The sequence below is a fragment of the Vanessa cardui genome, chromosome 28 (genome assembly GCF_905220365.1).
Source record: "Vanessa cardui chromosome 28, ilVanCard2.1, whole genome shotgun sequence".
Lineage (NCBI taxonomy): Eukaryota > Metazoa > Arthropoda > Insecta > Lepidoptera > Nymphalidae > Vanessa > Vanessa cardui.
The window spans coordinates 2469304-2488709 of record NC_061150.1 but is presented as its reverse complement, the minus strand read 5'-3'; the positions used below and the strand labels follow the sequence as shown (position 1 = coordinate 2488709).

Here is a 19406-nt window from a genome sequence, read left to right as displayed (position 1 = left end):
ATCTTTAAAACCACGCAATGGATTTTGATGCGGTTTTTTTAATAGATAGAGTGATTTGAGAGGAAGGTTTTTGTATACAATACATGGACAATATAGTAATGAAACGCTGATAACTTTGGAGTTTCTGTAGTAAATTTAGTATCAGCTTTGCACCCGAGAAAAACCGGGGCAGATCGCTAGTTGGATTGTGAAAATGAGGCAATAGAAAGTTCATCTGTGTTTGCACAATAATTGTGCATTAAAATGTGTGCATTGTAGGCCGCATATCATATTGGAGGCCCGCACAGGTTGCACACACAAGCTATCCCGTGGCGCCTTTTGACGAGATGGTCTTTTCTGATCTTGAAACATAGTTGAAATCGGTCAAAATGATATTATTATGATCATTCGAAGAATACCTTTGCCTAAAATGTGAATAAATCCTTCTTAGGGCAAATTATCCGCTTCTATAATAAAATTCCACAGACATTTTTAACTTTGCCGTTTGATAAATTTAAATCATTTGTAAAAAATATATTGGTAAAGAAGCCATATTATTCAGTACAAGATTATGCAGACGACAAAAATGCGTGGAATTAATACACGTAGACTTCCAGGCAGGATAAATTACATACATATATAATTGTATTTAACTAACATGACTGTATTTTTAAAGGGGGAAAAAAAGTAACTACTGAGTTTCTTGTCAGTTCTACTCGGTAGAATCTGCCTTCCAAAACGGTGATAGCTTCACTTAAAATAGTTGTTAAATGACGATTCAAAAGAGCTTGTAAAAGCCTACTTGAATAAAGTACATTTTGATTTGATTTGAAAAAGTGTGTTCACGAATAAAAAAATTGTGCAATATTATTATAAATTAACTATTAGCAACTAGCTAATGAATTCAATAGCAAAGCGAGACAGATATATACAGAAGTTATAAGAGAGAACGAGACAGCAATTATACGTTGACACAGTACCGGTCCGATGCCTCCGTAAATTTAATCACGCAGATCTCTTGAATAAATAACAATATACACAATACGGTGATACAAAGAAAAATCAAATCGAAATGTACTATAAAACATAAAAATAGAGTTCAATTTGGAATATCTACAATATTACTTATTGCGAAAATGAAAACATTAAACAAGGTAATTTGTTTTATAAAACACTCAAGATAGGGTTAAAAATAGAATGCATATTCCGCATACATCACCAATGTCAATATTCCACATTGAATTAATAAGCATATACTATGCATACTAAAATAACCCTTGACATATTATGATTAGACATCATTTTTGCGTGCAATAATTAACATTACGTTGTCGACTTGTTTGATTGACAGAACTTGTTCGTTTAAGTCCAGCGCCTCAGTAATAATTTAAACTTGGAATCTGTAGCCCGTTACCGATTGACTTTTATTTTTTTTAAGAATACAGTTTGAATTTGGAATGTGGTTTTGTGTGTGATGTGTTAAATATTAAAATATATTTTTTTTAATTGGAGTCATTTTGTTATAAAAACGAGTAAGTATTTTTTTTAATATAATTATTTAAATTATTGTAAAATATTCGTTTAAATTTTTTTTTCTGAATTCCGTGTTGTCTTATATTTCAGAACGATAAAAAAATATGGAATTTTCCCTGACTGTTCCTTAAATTTTTTTTATTGCTTACATATATACATATTTGTATTTGTACTATTTAAAAGACCAAATAATTTTTTGGGACTATAACTTGCCGGTGCGTTAGCGTTATAAATAGCATTCGTTACTTGATTTAATAAATTATTATTATTAACAAAATCTGGCGTTATAAATTTTACCTTAGTCTCTAAGTTTTTTATCAGATTTAAAAACAATCGTGTTCATCAATTATCAAATTGGCGATATTGTTTCATATGTCAAATGTACTGCTTTGTCAATTATGCGCTGAATTTGATGTATTTTTTTTTAATTCCAGCGACACTTCGACATGTGTGTGTGTGTGTGTGTATGTGTCAGTGGTTGTGTATAGATACTCGAAATCTCAACGACTGTATATTATTGAATAAACGTAATTAATTATGTATTCTTAAAATAAAATTAAAAAAAATTGATTAAGATATTTGACGTTTTGATTTTGTTTAAAAAAGGGGCTTAAGGAAAAACTTTAAAGCCAAAAATAAATTGCACTACAGCCAGAATTACGTAATTTTTGCATAATTATTACCTACACATTGGTTCCAATTGAGTCCTCATTTCATCATCCGCAATAATTATCCTTGTAAAGTCACATCCACACGTGGGCAACATAGACTAACATTAAATTTAAAGCTTAATATCTTTATAATAGTATGAGATGAGATCGCATGCTTTTTGTTATAGCCCATTCTAAAATTAAAAAAAAAAAACAATCACGACTAAGGTCAATGACTTCTGAATGCTTTTATCGTAATTACGATAAGTAACGCTCGGAAATGTAATGTATTTTGGGATTTATTTTCGGAAACCAGTCTTCCTCGAACCTTTTTTACATCAAAATATTACAACAAGAACAGCCTGCAAATTTTCCACTTCTGGGCTAAGGCCTCCTTTCTCTTTGAGGAGAAGGTTTTTGGAACATATTCCACCACGTTGCTCCAATTCGGGTTGCTGGAATACACATGTGGCACAATTTCTATGAAATTAGACACAGCTTTCACGATGTTTTCCTTTATCGCCGAGCAAGAGATGAATTTTAAACACAAATTAAGCACATTAATTTTTAGTGGTGCTTGCCTGGGTTTGAACCTGCAATTATCGGTTAAGATGCACACATTCTAACCACTGGACCATCTTTCCAAAATATAAATATATATTTCTTTTTTTTTGGCGAATTTAAATTTTAAAATGTCACCCGTGGCTGCAAGTTAAAATACCTTTGTCCGTTTAAAAATAAATTATTTGTTAAATGTAAAAAATATCAAATGGCGGGAAATGGTAATTATTCGTTCATTCATTGTTCTAAAATAAAACTAATTAAATGCAAAATTATGATATTTTTTATTCATTATCATAATGTTACGTGTAATTTAATTGTTTTTATCAAGTAATTTATTTAGAACGCCATTTTAAATTAGCGTTTATATTTTAATTCTATATTATATTGAGTGATGTAATTATTTTTTCTACTTTTGTTATTATGGATAATTATATTAATATGTGTTACGTAATACTGGTTAAGTCTGTGGCTTTACATGCGAAATTTAAAAATCTTTACCCACAAATAACAACTCATCACCCCCATTTTACCCCCTCAGGGCGAATTAAAAATAAAGTACCCTACCTTCCTATTTCCGATGACAGTTCTATCGACGTTTAAAACGCTTTCCGCCAATCCACAGCGAACATCACAGATTAATCAAGCTCTCCACCAATGAGATCGCGTCAGCTCGCTGTCAGATTTTGTTTATTTGACTTTTCTCCTCTTACTCAGAGCATTCATGTAAACAATTTTATTTAATTCCTAGTAAGAATTATAACTAAATACGCCGCAGCGACAATCATCATTATGTAATCTAATCAAACCATTAAAACGACAGCGCTAGATCGCTTGAAGATAATTCTCACGTGACTAAAACGTCTTAAGTGCTGGGAACTTCAAAGCGTTTACGCGTAGTAGAACCAAGATGGCCCAGTGATTAGAGCACGTGCATCTTAACCGATGATTTCGGGTTCAAACCCAGGCAAGCTCTATATATCTGTGCTTAATTTGTGTTTGTAATTCATCTCGTGCCCGGCGGTGAAGGAAAACATCGTGAGGAAACCTGCATGTGTTTAATTTCATCGGAATTCTGCCACGTGTGCATTCCACAAACCCGCATTGGAACAGCGTGGTGGAATATGTTCCAAACCCTCCTTAATGGGAGAGGACGCCATTAGCCCAGCTGTGGGTAATTTACAGGCTGTTATTTTACTTTTACTTTTTATTTACGCGTTTTTTTTTTAAATTGTGTTGTTACACAACACAATGACGACGTATTGTTATATGTCGTCATTTTTTGACAGATTGTAAAATGACGTGATCTATAAGTAAATATATATATTTTTTTATAAGGAGACAAAATTCAATATAATATATTCGTGGTGGCAGAGCTTCGTGCAAACCCGTTTGGGTAGGTACCAACCACTAATCAAATATTCTACCTGACCTGGACTTGAAATCGATAATTGGACCACGCTGTGCAGAAACCTCGACAAACTCCGTGGTCGAGTGGTGTGTACACCGGTTTTCATGGGTACGCCACTCCGAGGTCCCGGGTTCGATTCCCGGCCGACTTGATGTAGATTATCATTAGTTTTCTATGTTGTCTTGGGTCTGGGTGTTTGTGGTACCGTCGTTACTTCTGAATCTCCACAACACAAGTGCTTTAGCTACTCACATTGGGATCAGAGTAATGTATGTGATGTTGTCTCATATTTATTTTATTTTTTTATTTTAAACTTAATTCACAATAATGCTAGCACGTTTTTTGTTTGAAAATATGATCATAATGATTATAATAATTATTTTATAGTAACCCATGTGTCATGATAATTATTATAGATGTAATTTTTTCTTGTCATGTCATGTTTTTCTATTTTTAATATTAATAAATTTATAGTTATAATTAATATAATGTTTCTCTGAACTGTAATAGTTTTGTACATAACGCGTCAATTATCCATCGTAATAATTTTAGTATTAATATTACTAGTCGTTTCCTATTGATCGAAATTCGATTATAATCTGTGCATATAATAAAATTGGAGTGTCTGTTTGTAATATTAAAATAGTCCTTTTTTACTCAATGCATATGTATTTATACCAATACATATACCAAAATAATATTTTTTACAATTTTGTCTGTCTGCCTGTCTGTTTGTTACGGATAATCTTTGGAACGGCTGGGCCGATTTTGACAGGGCTTTCACTGGCAGATAAATGATATAATAGGGAGTAACTTAGGCTACAGTAATATATTTTTGTTAAATTCAAACGCATACAAGGTCACGGGCACAGCTAGTATATAATATAATTCATTGCTAATAAAATGATTCGAAAGATAAATAAAACATGCAATAAAAAGTTAAAATTGAGATTTAATTAATTAATTTCCTTTTTTTTGTTTGGTTACATTTATTCTCAAAATTACTTAAACCGAACACAACAATAAATTTTTTAATCAATGAATCCAACAAGTTTTCATTAATGGAATAAAGTCTTCTGGATCTTCTTTAAAAATGGGTGTTCCACAAGGATCAATTTTGGGTCCCCTTCTATTTCTAGTATATATAAATGATATTTCTTACTATGTTTAAGGTATTTGTGACACAGTGCTATTTACTGACGATACTTCACTGATTTTTATGGTGGACAAGACAAAAACTACAAAAACTATGACGATGTGAACGGTGCGTTATCACAGATACACGATTGCTTTACAGTAAATAACTTAGTTTTGAGTGCTCAAAGACAAAATCTGGAGTGTTTATAAAAGTGCTTTGATTTTAATTCCGGTTTTAAGAGTGAGTGAGCCAGTGTAACTACAGGCAAAAGGGTACAGGCACATATAACATATTAGTTCCCAAGGTAAGAATTGTTAATATTTCTTCGTGGTAGGGCTTTCGTCTGGGTAGGTACCACCCACTCATCAGATATTCTACCGCTAAACAACAATACGCAGTATTGTTGTGTTCCGGTTTGAAGGATGAGAGAGCCAGTGTAACTACAGGCACAAGAGACATAACATATTAGTTCCCAAGGTTAGTGGAACATTGACAATGTAAAGAATAGTTAATATTTCTTACAGCGTCATTGTCTATGGGTGATGGTGACCACTTACCATCAGGTGGCCCAAATGCTCGTCCGCAATTCTTACAGCACTATATAGTTGGTTCACCACTCACCATCCTAATATAAATAACCCATCTATATCTATCTTATAAGTGACACGCGAGTCTGAAAGGTTAATAAAAAAAAAAACAATATATTACATTGCTAACATATTATTACACGATATAGTGTTCTCCAGTTCTATTTATATACTATGTGTCAAGATCAAATTCAAGGTTGTTATCGCCAACATATATACTATGTCTAAACTTTTTGTCATCATTTTTATCTCTTTATACAAAATTAACACGTTTACAGTACGGGGCCTTTAAGACCTCGTAGGAAAACTACCATATTAACGTAACTGAAACTACCTAATATGTAGTGTATCAAAATCAGTAATAACATAACGTTATGGATAACAAAAACGCTGCCGAGATGTTGTCTTAAATTTTCGCGATGATTACACATTTAAATAAAACTATTTATAACGGATGAATCGCGTATATTAATTATTTTTAAACATCCCGACGTTTCGAGCACTTTGCAGTGTTCGTGGTCACGGGCAGACTAAGATGACATTTGTCTATTTGAAGAACAAAGGAAATATTGTTCTCAATTGATATCTTGGACTCAAGATATCAATTGAGAAATCGTTGGCGGTAGTTGTTAATAATATTTCCTTTGTTCTTCAAATAGACAAATGTCATCTTAGTCTGCCCGTGACCACGAACACTGCAAAGTGCTCGAAACGTCGGGATGTTTAAAAATAATTAATATACGCGATTCATCCGTTATAAATAGTTTTATTTAAACGCTGCCGAGATAGTCCGTGGTTAGAACGCGTGCATCTTAACCGATGATTGCGGGAACAAATCCAGGTTAGCACTGTATATTCGTACTTAATTTGTGTTCATAATTCATCTCTAGCTCGACGGTACAGGAAAACATCGTAAAAAACCTGCATGTGTCTAATTTCCTCATTATGCCACATGTGTATTCCACCAACGCACTTATCCTTAAGGGAGAAGGATTTAGCTCAGCTGTGGGAAATTTACAGGCTGTTGTTGTTGTTGTATTCACGATCGAGTTACGTACGGAGTAGGTATTTTGTTGTTATCTGTAGTAGCACTTAACCTTGATAAAACAATTACCAGCTATACGTGAATCAATATAAACATACCGTTGAAATCCCTCTGTACGCAGAGTCTCTCGAGATTCGAGATAAAGATGTGTGATCTATTCCAATGAGTCGAGATGGCCCAGTGGTTAGAACGCGTGCATCTTAACCGATGATTGCGGGTTCAAACCCGGGCAAGCACCGCTGATTCATGTGCTTAATTTGTCTTTATAAATCATCTCGTGCTCAGCGGTGAAGGAAAACATCGTGAGGAAACTTGCATGTGACGAATTTCATAGAAATTCTGCCACATGTGTATTCCACAAACCCGCATTGGAACAGCGTGGTGGAATATGTTCCAAATCTTCTCCTCAGAGGGAGAGGAGGCCTTTAGCCCAGCAGTGGGAATTTACAGGCTGTTGTTGTTGATCTATTCCAATCGAAGATATAAACAGACCTTAGATGTCCGTATTTCATGCGTTTTGCTACTCAGCTGTATTGTGCTCTACTAAGAGTTTATGATTGACTAGCGACCGGCCCGGCTTTGCAGGAGTGCAATGTTGATTACTAAATATACTACAGAACCTTTTTTCTGTTTCTTTACTATATTATATACGTATTATTTACAAAAAATCCCCATGAATCAATCTATCTACAAAAAAAATCGCATCAAAATCCGTGGCGTAATTTCAAAGATCTAAGCAAACATAGGGACAGACAGCGGTAAGCGACTTTGTTTTATACTGTGTAATGATATATATCTATTTATATAATACATCACTATTACATTTAACAAATTATATCCATTTTGATTTTACTTCCAATTTTCCGATGACAGTTTCGTCGACGTTCAAAATGTAATTTTTCCGCCAATCCACAGCGAATATCACAAATTAATCAAGCTCTCGACCAATGGTATCGCGTCAATTTGCCGTCAAATTCTCCTCTTACGGCAACGTTCACGTAAACAATTTGTTTAATTCCTACTAAGGGTCAGAACCAAAGTTCGCTGCAGCGATGATCATCATAACGTCATCTAATCAAACTATTAAACATCAGCGCTAAATCGCTCAAAGACATATTCTCGTGACTTAACCGTCTTAAGTGCTGGTAATTTCAAAGCACTTACGCTCGTTACATACTGTACAACAATAATAATAATAACATTTTTTTGACGTTTAAAACGTCAATATTTGACAAATCACATCACAGATTAATCAAGCTCTCGGCCAATGAAATCGCGTCAAATATTGTTTATTTGACTTTTGATTAGAATATACTATTATAAGAATCAGAAGTAGTAATTTATAAAAAAAAAACAGTCTACCGACAAAACACTCTTATTTTATGTTTTATCGAAATAAAGAATTTAACAATAACTTTTATTAAACTAGCTGACGATAATAATAATTAGCGAAATACTAATTATCTAACATACGGGGAGCATGACTACATCTAGGCATCTAGTCTTGATTCTCACACCTTATATAGCCTGTAGCAGGTGGACTGGTGTGGTAGATGACACTCCATAGTGTACTATAGACTGTTTTGATGTATATTATTGGTGCACATATGGGGCAGTACCGACCCGTAAGTTATGACAAAAAAGCTGACGTCTTAAACTAAATAAAAAAAGAGGTTATCAGTTCAACATGTATGAAACATTGTATAGGATTTAATTATATTTGAGTATGATGAAGCATTTAGGCTTCCAAGCAGGTGTGCTTAATTTCATAAGTGTATGTTTGTCTTTTACATTGTTACATTTTACACTAAATATACTACAGAATTTGTTTAATTACGACATCACATTACAAACTTCTAAATTATCTATGTTTCTTTACTATATTGTCCATGTATTATGTAAAAACCTTCCTCTCGAATCACTGTTTCTATAAAAAAAAACCGCATCAAAATCCGTTGCGTAGTTTTAAAGATTTAAGCATACAAAGGGACGTAGGGACAGATAAAGCGACTTTGTTTTATACTATGTAGTGATAACAATAAGAAAGTTTTACTGGCTGCCCGTATCACTCAAATACATTACATAGAAATCTGTCCAACTGTTTTGGAGTTCATAGTTTGTAACAAGAATAGAATATTTGTAATTAGAATTAATTTAAAATCTTAATTAGATAACAAATGATAAAGAAGCTTGGAACTAATACTTGTTGATATGTTATATCAGCAAGATATGTTAGATACATATGTATGTATCTATACTATCGTCACTTAGGTATACTAATGTATATATGTTAGTTAGGGTTATAGATATAAGGCATTTTAGGAGGAAAAACGTCAAAAAAATATTGAAATAAATTAATTCGTTTTAAGTCTCGCATTTTTAAATTTCGACCGATAATTGTTGTTTAAATATTGACAAATATCCAGTGTTTAATCGTTTTTATAAAACGAAAGAAAAGAAATAATTTTAATTGACACTTTTTTTTTAAATAAATTTTTGATGTTGCTATTTTGACAAATATTGCTACTAAACATGATAACTCAAAAATGGTTCACTTTTGCACTATGCATATTGCATATGGGGGTTAAAATTGTTGCAAATAGTTACCCCTATCACCTCCTAACGGATGTACGTCGAATTACCAATATTGTATAAGTGTCAAGCTCCTTGGTCGAGTAGTGTGTACGATATTCATGGGTACGCCACTCCGAGGTCCCGGGTTCGTCCGGCCGAGTCGATGTAGAAAGTTCATTGCTTTTCTATGTTGCCTTGGGTCTGGGTGTTTATACCGTCATTACTTCTGATTTGCCATAACGCACGTGCGTTAGCTACTTACAGTACTGGTATAATAACGTAACTTTGTATTTTAAATGTTTAAACATAGTACTGAGTTTTTGCCTGTTCTTCTCGGTAGAATCTACCTACGTGCCGCCCACTCCGCGTCTAGGCGATCGGGGATTCCCACGTAATCCCCCCACTTCCATAGGGAAGCGCGTAATGAGTTATTCCAGCGAGAAAAAAATAAAAATGGTTAGAACGAGATGAGTTACTTTGAAGGCGTTTTGTCTCCCTCCTGTTCATGGTAGATTTAGATTATCAGTACTAAGCCTAAGTGTCTTGTAAAATCCAAAAGGAATTAAGAATAAATCTCTCTAACGCTAGAATTTGTTTATCTTTCAGACCATGAAGCTGGTGCTAGTGTTCCTGTCAGTGGTCGCCACTGCATGTGCTTACAACATCCTGTGTATCCAAACGGTACCATCGAAGAGCCACTACCATTTGATGAAGGGCATCGTGGATCCGCTCTTGAAAGCTGGACATCAGGTAATTCTTATCTATTTACAGGAATATAAGCATAAATAATCATTGAAGTCCAAATATTCAGTCCAAAATAGTCCAAATATGTGTGTTTATTATATTATTAACAAAACAAAATTACTTTTATAACAAATTTATTTCAAGGATATAAAGTAATAATCATTAACAACAAAATACTTCAATCAATTTCTGGTTATCTAATATTATTACAAAAACAGTAAAACAATGGTACAAACAACAGTAGCCTGTAAATTCCCCCTGCTGGGCTAAAGGCCTCCTCTCCCTTTGAGGAGAAGGTTTGGAACATATTCCACCACGCTGTTCCAATGCGGGTTGGTCGAATACACATGTGGCAGAATTTCTATCAAATTTGTCTCATGCAGGTTTCCTCACGATGTTTTCCTTCACCGCTGAGCACTAGATGAATTATAAAGACAAATTAAGCACATGAATCAGCGGTGCTTGCCTGGGTTTGAACCCGCAATCATCGGTTAAGATGTTCGTTCTAACCACTGGGCCATCTCGACTCTAAAACAATGATACGTCTGACCGTATTTCGCGCCACTTCCCGCCAAAAGAGAACGAATTTTTAAAAGCCATCTGTCAGCTTGACGCATCACGTTCGGAAAGTCACACTAATTCTCCTTATGATATTGAATGAATGAATGAATTATACTTTATTGCACATCACAAACAAAAAAAAAAAAAAAGAAAGTAACACAAAATTAATAAAATACAAAAAAAGAATATTAAAAAAAAGAAGTACATTAAAAGTGTTGTACAACGGGCGGGCTTATGGCCTATTAGCCATCTCTTCCAGACAATAATGTTGTCTTAAATTTTCACGATTATTACACATTGAAATAAAACTAGTTATAACGGATTTGAATCGCGTATATTAATTATTTTTGACATCCCGACGTTTCGAGCACTTTACAGCGTTTTGGTCACTTGTAGGCCATCTCTTCCAGACAACCCAATATTGTATTAGTATTTTAACTAATAGTCGCCCATCTTTTAATCCTCTTTGTGTATATTTAAATGCATAATATATATTTTTCAGATAACATTCATATCAACTTATCCTGAAGCGAAACCTGTAAAAAATCTGAAGTACATCGACGTCAGTCACATACAAATGCTGATAAGAAGTGAGTCTTGAAGGCTTTTTTGCAATGCTGTTTCTTGCTTTCCATTAGACTTGTTGCTTATTTCACCACGCTCCAATTCACGGAGGTTATAGTTTAATTCTGGGATAATCATTGTATGTGCACAAGAAGTAAGGATAAACTTATAACGCCAACTTCGCAAAGTCAATAAATCCTTCCTGAGGCAAGGTTTCTTAATAAAATTCCACAGACATTTTTAACTTTGCCGTTTGATAAATTCAAATCATTTGTAAAAAATACATTGGTAAAGAAAGCATATTATTCAGTACAAGATTATACAGACGATAAAAGGCGTGGAATTAATACTTGTTGACTTCCAAGCAAGATATATTACATACATATATAATTGTAATTAAATAACATGACTATTTTTTTAAATGTCTAAAAATAGTAACTACTGAAATTCTTGCCGGTTCTTCTCGGTAGTCTATTTTCTAATATTTGGCTTCGCTTAATAAAGTTGTTAAATGACGATTCAAAAGTGCTTGCAAAAGCCTACTTGAATATAGTATATTTTGATTTTGGTTTTACTTTTAAATTTCAGATATCGATATGGGAGATCGTACCAAACAAGGTATGTCAGTGGTCAGAGAGTTCGCGAGGAACATATCCAGGGCGGCGATTGGAAGTCCTGCAGTCAAGGAGGCGCTGATGAAGGAAAGGTTCGATGCCGTCGTCACGGAGTGGTTTTTCTCTGATGCTGATTCCGGGTACGTATCAGTATTCGATATTATCAATATCATCAGCCTACTGCTAAGAGCTGAGATGGCCCAGTGGTGTGGCCAATTAGACACATGCAGGTTTCCTCACGATGTTTTCGTTCACCGCCGAGCACGAGATGAATTATATATACAAATTAAGCACATACATACAGTGGTGCTTGCCTGGGTTTGAACCCGCAATCATCGGTTAAGATGCTCCCTTTCTAAACACTGGGCCATCTCGGATCATCTAATAAATAATGAATTACAGAATTTTCATTCATATTTCTTGGTAAATTGTAATAATATATTTATTCCTTGTTTTTCAGATACGCCGCCGTCCAGCAAGTACCATGGATACTCCTCAGCGGTATGACGATGCATCCGCATATCGAAAACTTGGTGGACGCAGTTAGATCCGTACCCGTGCTACCAGCCATCAAAAACGACTCACCCATACCGATGAACTTTTGGAGTCGTGTCATGAATACTTTTGCGTTTATATACACGAGCACAGGAACAGTGTAAGTATGACTACAATGGTAATGTTTCTGGGTGGTGATGACCACTTACCATCAGATGGCTTACCATCATCATTAACAGCAGCCTGTAAATTTCCCACTACTGGACCAAGGGCTCCTCTCCATTTCGAGGAGAAGATTCGGATCATATTTGGTGAAATAGCTTTCGTACGCTGTTCCAATTCGGGTTGATGGAACACAAACGTGGCAGAATTTCTATGAAATTATATTCATGCAGATTTCCTTACGATGTTTTCTTTCACCGCCAAGCACGTGATAATTTAAACACACAAATTAAGCACATTAATTCAGTGGTGCTTGCCTGGGTTTGAATCCGCAAACATCGGTTAAAACCACGCGTTCCAACCACAGGCCATCTCGCAGACGACTTATGTCATCAATATTTCTTCATAAATGGCAAGTGTTGTAACTTATATAATTCAAAGCTAATATGTCTTCCAGCCTAGACTACCCTCTGGTGAAGTCCGACTACGAAAGCTACTTCAGCCCCATCGCAAAGGCCCGAGGAGTGACGCTCCCCTCCTACGAAGAAGCCCTCTACAACGTCTCAATACTCTTCGTCAACTCGCACCCTTCCTTCGCCCCCGCTCAGAGCCTACCACCCAACGTTGTTGAAATCGGAGGATACCACATTTCTGAAGAAATACCCCCCCTACCAAAGGTAAAGGATTTAGAATTGCAGGTGCATCATCATTACACAGTATAAAACAAAGTGGCTTACCTCTGTCTGTTCCTATGTATGCTTAGATCTTTTAAGTTACGCAACGGATTTTGATGCGGTTTTTTTTAATAGATAGAGTGATTCGAGATGAGAGTTTTCGTATATAATACACTAGCGACCCGCCCAGGCTTCACTCGGGTGCAAAGCTAATACTAAATGTACTATAGAATTTGTTTATTTACGACATCACATTAAAAACTTCTAAAATTATTAGTGTTTCTTTACGATATTGTCCATGTATGACATACAAAAAGCTTCCTCTCAAATCACTCTATCTATTTAAAAAAAACGCATTAACATCCGATGCATAGTTTTAAAGATTTAAGCATACAAAGGGTATGTCCCTTATGGGACAGATAAATCGAGTTTGTTTTATACTATGTAGTGATGGGCAATATAGTAGAGAAACACTGACAATTTCCGAAGTTTCTGATGTGATGTCGTAAATAAACAAATTCTGTAATATATTTAGCATCAGCATTTTGATGCGTAACGAAGGCGGGTCGCTGGTTGACTTATATAAGTTATTGAGATCTCAGGGATGGTATGGTATATGAATGGTGAGCAATTGGCGTCAGGCCTATTTGCTAGCTATATTACTAAAAATAATAGCCCTTATTTGTGTTGCTGTGCTTAGTTTAAAGGGTAAAGGACCCAGTGTAATTGCAGGGACAGTACACTACATTGTGACCATTTATTTTGAGGGTGAACACATCTATACGAGATTTCCAAGGCTATGGGGGGTGACAAGCTTCTGAACTAAGATGCTATGTCCCTCGTACCTGTTGTTACACTGGGTTACTTACCCTTCAGACAGAAATACAAACGAACTATTATTTGGCGATATACAATATCTGATTAGTAGGGGGTAAGTACCCCCCACTAATCAGATAGTGAGTAGGTACTCATATGGACTTGGACAAAGCCCTTCCACCTCACCTACTTCACCCTATCACCTCAATCTCATAGATGTTAAACAAATTTGTTTTAAAAAAAAAACAGATTACTATTTTACAAAGTAAACCAAACAAATTTTGATATCGTTTCAATTTTAGGATCTGCAAGATCTCTTGGATTCGTCAACCCAAGGTGTGGTATACTTCAGCATGGGATCAGTCCTAAAGTCCTCACAGCTCCCAGAAAAGACTAAGCAAGATCTGATAAAACTCTTCGGCGAACTGCCCTACACCGTGCTGTGGAAGTTCGAGGAAAAACTCGAAGGTCTGCCCAAAAACGTCCACATCAGACCCTGGATGCCGCAATCTAGCATTCTTGGTGAGATATTTAATATATAAAAGAGTTTTTTTTAACACAACGATTGTGAACACACGTGTTGTTCATCTAATGGAAAGTCTGGGGCTTCTCAAGGTTGCTGGTTTTAGAGCCATAAGTAGGCTCTTTTCATGAAGTATTTGATCATGTTATGGACATAATATGATAGTAACAATCTATAAATTTCCCACTGCTGAGCTAAGGCCTAATCTCTTTGAGGAGAAGATTAGGAGCATAGGAATTTTGACAAACACTTTTGTCATTTTATTTCATTGACTATATTAACAACCACCGGTTCGGATTGTAGATTCTACCAAGAAGAACCGGCAAGAAATTTAGTAGTTACTCTTTTCCAACATTTAAAAATACAGTCATGTTGGTTAAGTACAATTATATATCTATGTCATATATCCTGTCTGAAAATCAACGAGTATTAATTCCACGCTTTTTTATTGCCTGTATAATCTTGTTTTGAATAATATGCCTTCTTAACCAGTGTATTTTTTTACAAATGATTTGAATTTATGAAACGGCAAAGTTAAAAATGTCTGCGGAATTTTATTATGGATGACACAATTTCATTTCGTCTTACAGCTCACAAGAATTTGAAAGTATTCATCACTCATGGTGGTCTGCTGAGCACGCTGGAGTCACTCCGATACGGAGTCCCCATCATAGCCATCCCGGTGTTCGGAGACCAGCCCTCGAACGCCCAGAGATGCGTGCGAGGGGGCCACGCACTGATGGTTGACTTCACACCAGAAATGGGGGGACCGCTGAAAGCCGCCTTGAAAGAAATGCTGAGCAACGACAGGTGAATTGACTAATCTATCTGTTCTAGGTATTTTAAGTAAGCCACTGTAATTAAGAGTAAAGGATCATATAAATCAAAACACTGTGACATATAATTATATGGTGTAAGAAGTCGCTTGAAGTACCAGTAACTATGGGTGGTGACCACTTACTATCAGGTTGTCCCTGATCACATTTTAAATTCACTTGTTGGTAGGGCTTTGTGCAAGCCCGTCTGGGTTGGTACCACCCACTCACCAGTTATTCTACCGCCAAATAACAGTACTCAGTATTGTTGTGTTCCGATTTGAAGAGTGAGTGAGCCAGTGTAACTACAGACACAAGGGACATAACATCTTAGTTCCCAAGGTTGGTGGCGCATTGACGATGTAAGGAATAGTTAATATTTCTTACAGCGTCATTGTCTATGGGTGATGGTGACCACTTACCATCAGGTGGCCCATATGCTCGTCCGCCAACCTATACCATAAAAAAATTAATATAGGGGGCAAACGAGTAGGGGGCTCATCTGATAGAAAGTGATTCTCACTGCCCATGGACATCTGAAACACCGGCCTTCTGAAGACCTGTTTACAAGACATATCTATCTTTAGTATATTCAACCAACTATGGAATACTAATAGGCAACATTAACATATGTAAATTTGCTACGTTATAAACAATTAACACTTCTTCATTTATATATATCTACAAGTCCCGTTTATTCCCTATCCCTTGGGAGTTCTGAAATATCCTAACAATAGTTTTTAGTTGTTGTTATAACTTACTTGCATGCTAAATTTGAAACCCCTAATAATTATAGTTGCGGACATAGAGCTGCTTTGGTTCGAAAATATAAATCCCATTTATTCCCTATCCCGTGGGAATTTTGAAAAATCCCTTCTTAGAGCACCTCTAGGACACTTAAGGCATACGTGTGCCAAATTTCAAGTCTCTAGGTCCAGTGGTTTAGGCTGTGCGTTGTCTGTCAGTCACTCAGTAAGAGTGTCATTTGCCACTATGGATTTCGAAGAGACGGTGGTTCTCTGTGAACTTGTGAGACTCGGCAGAAAAAGAAACCGAAGCAAATGACATTCGATTTCGAAAATGTTTTGTCACTGTCTCTATTAATGAGCGCACTCCACTTTGGAAACGTGACGTGACAGTGACAAACACTTTAAAGTCACCGTGACAAAAATCACCGGTGCGCGCTAGCAGTAACGAAACATTTTTATATATATTGATAGTTAAATTCAGAAAAACAAGTTCGATATTCAAAACATTTTTTTTCGAAATCATTACTTTAATGGCTAAGATGTCCATTTATCTTGAAACTCAACAATAGTTTGTAATTTTCCTACTGCTGGACAAGGACAAGGGAGAGGCCCTTTGGGGAAGGTGTGGAACATATTCCACAACACTGTTACAATGCGTGTTAGTGGAATACACATTTCGCAGAATTTCTATGAAATTATACACATGTAGATTTCCTCACGATGTTTTCCTTCACCGCCGAGCTCGAAATGAAATATAAACACAAATTAAGCACATGAATATTCAGCGATGCTTGAACCCGCAATCATCGGTTAAGATGCGTTCTAACCACTGGGCTCTTATTTATATTTTTCTAACTGGACATTTATATATTATATCATAACAGATACTACAAACAAGCGAAGTACCTGTCTCGGCTGTTCACTGACCGTCCCGTGACCACCACCCACCTCATACAGCACTACGTGCGACTCGCCATCGAGACCAACGGTAAGTCAACAGCGAGTCTAACCCTCAGTAAGTACAGTAACATCCCACTGTTGGTCAAAGATATTAGTAAGATTTCAGTTAATTTACTGATCTGTTTAAATGTGAATGCAGGTTTCCTCACGATGTTTCAATCAAAACTAATATTGATAACGAGCACTGGATTAAATCTGAGGTAGAAAATACCATAATCTTTAATGTTATAAATGTGAAAATAACATACATACCCTAGTGGTACATACAACAACAACAACACAACAACAGCCTGTAAATTCCCACTGCTGGGCTAAAGGCCTCCTCTCCCTCTGAGGAGAAGGTTTGGAACATATTCCACCACGCTGTTCCAATGCGAGTTGGTGGAATACACATGTGGCAGAATTTCTATGAAATTTGTCACATGCAGGTTTCCTCACGATGTTTTCCTTCACCGCTGAGTACGAGATGAATTATAAAGACAAATTAAGCACATGAAACAACGGTGCTTGCCTGGGTTTGAACCCGCAACCATCGGTTAAGATGCACGCGTTCTAACCACTGGGCCATCTCGACTCTTCAGTGGTACATACCATGTTTTAATTTAAGTTGCTTTTCTCGTTGCCAGGCGCTGACCACCTCCGCTCCAAGGCGCTGCTGTACTCCTGGTACCAGCTGTGGATGCTGGATCAGCTCGCTTTCCTTCTCGTCGTACTGTATATAATATACAGCGTGTTTAAGAAAATCATCGGTTTGTTTAAAAAAGGAAATCAGCATAAAAATCAGTCAGTCAAAAGCAAGAAAGAAAAAAGACATTAAGTATTATTTATTTAAATAAATACAATGATATTGATTTTTTTTTTATTTTGTTTTTTATTTTCAAATCTTGTTACTCCTCATTTCTAATCTTTGTTTCTTAAATTGTCTACTTTAAATATTAATCTCAAGAAAATGAAATAGTACATAGTAAAATTCGGCAGACATTTTTAACTTTGCCGTTTCGTAAATTCAAATCGCTTGTAAAAATACATCGGTAAAAAAGGCGTATTATTCGATACAAGATTTTATAGATGATAAAAAAGTGCGGAGTTAAGACCTGTTGACTTCCAAGCAATTTAAATAATTGTATTAACTAACATGACTTTGTATTTTTTAAATGTTGAAAATGAGTAATAACTGTGTTTCTTGCCGGTTCTTAATGGTAGAATCAACTTTCCAAACCGGTGGTAGCTTCACTTAATTGTTAAATGACGATTCAAATGTGCTTGTAAAAGCCTACTTGAATACAGTCTATTTTGATTTGATTTGAGTGCCGTCTGTCACGTGTTTGTAACATACGCAATCATACACACAAGTTACATCATCACTACGTAGTATAAAACAAAGTAGCTTTCTCTGTCCCTATGCCTATGAATGCTTAGATCTTTAGAACTACGCAACGGATTTTGATGCGTTTTTTTTTAATATATAGAATGCTTTGAGAGGAAGGTTTTTGTATATAATACATGGACAAGTAAAGAAATGCTGCAATTTTTGAAGTTTGTAATGTGATGTCGTAAATAAACATATTCTGTAGTATTTTTAGTATAAATAATGCCCTCGTGCCTCATCATTCCTTACATCGTCACTGCGTCACCAACCTTGGGAACTAAGATGTTATGGCCCTTGTGCCTGTAGTTACTGCTCACTCACCCTTCAAACCCGAACACAACAATACTAAGTACTGTTATTTGGCGGTAGAATAACTGATAAGTGGGTGGTACCAACAAGTAATTAATATTCGACTAAAGATATCAATTCATTCACACTATTTAAATATAAAATACGTGATTTTACCTTTCTTATCTTGCAGATATATTGATAAGGAAATGAAATCATTTGTTTCACAATGATAAAGATGCGTTGTCTCATACATAGAACTCAAAATATACTATGATAGAGTACAATCTATACATATAATAAAACTGGAGTGTCTGTTTGTAATATTAAAATAGCCCTTTTTTACTCAATGCATATGTATGTATACACGGGACATATACCAAAATAACATTTAAAAAAAAATGTTGTCTGTCTCTTCGTTCCGGCTAATCTCTGGAACGGCTGGATCGATTTTGATTGGACTTTCACTGTCAGATAACTGATATAATGAGGAGTAACTTAGGCTACAATAATATTTTTATGTTAAATTCAAACGCGTACAAGCTCGCGGGCACAGCTAGTTTGTAATATTTGTCAAATTACACAACGCATTTA

The 19406-nt window shown here is 35.6% G+C and overlaps 1 protein-coding gene across 1 annotated transcript; it reads left to right on the top strand.

Moving 5' to 3' along the window:
* The first annotated feature begins 1353 nt into the window (after positions 1-1353).
* Positions 1354-18015, top strand: LOC124541580 (UDP-glucosyltransferase 2-like). The gene is made up of 10 exons (XM_047119496.1): positions 1354-1511; positions 10085-10228; positions 11286-11373; positions 11936-12101; positions 12422-12616; positions 13076-13295; positions 14411-14630; positions 15222-15441; positions 17080-17183; positions 17782-18015. The coding sequence occupies exons 2-10, from the start codon at positions 10088-10090 to the stop codon at positions 17970-17972; spliced, it is 1545 nt and encodes a 514-aa protein (XP_046975452.1). The 5' UTR covers positions 1354-1511; positions 10085-10087; the 3' UTR covers positions 17973-18015.
* Positions 18016-19406: the final 1391 nt, after the last annotated feature.

Bases quoted from the DNA above. Each gene is read 5' to 3' on its own strand.
- LOC124541580 (XM_047119496.1), top strand. From the start codon at position 10,088: ATGAAGCTGGTGCTAGTGTTCCTGTCAGTGGTCGCCACTGCATGTGCT. The intron at 10,229-11,285 runs GTAATTCTTATC...TATATTTTTCAG, and splicing joins TCTTGAAAGCTGGACATCAG to ATAACATTCATATCAACTTA. The intron at 12,617-13,075 runs GTAAGTATGACT...TATGTCTTCCAG, and splicing joins TACACGAGCACAGGAACAGT to CCTAGACTACCCTCTGGTGA.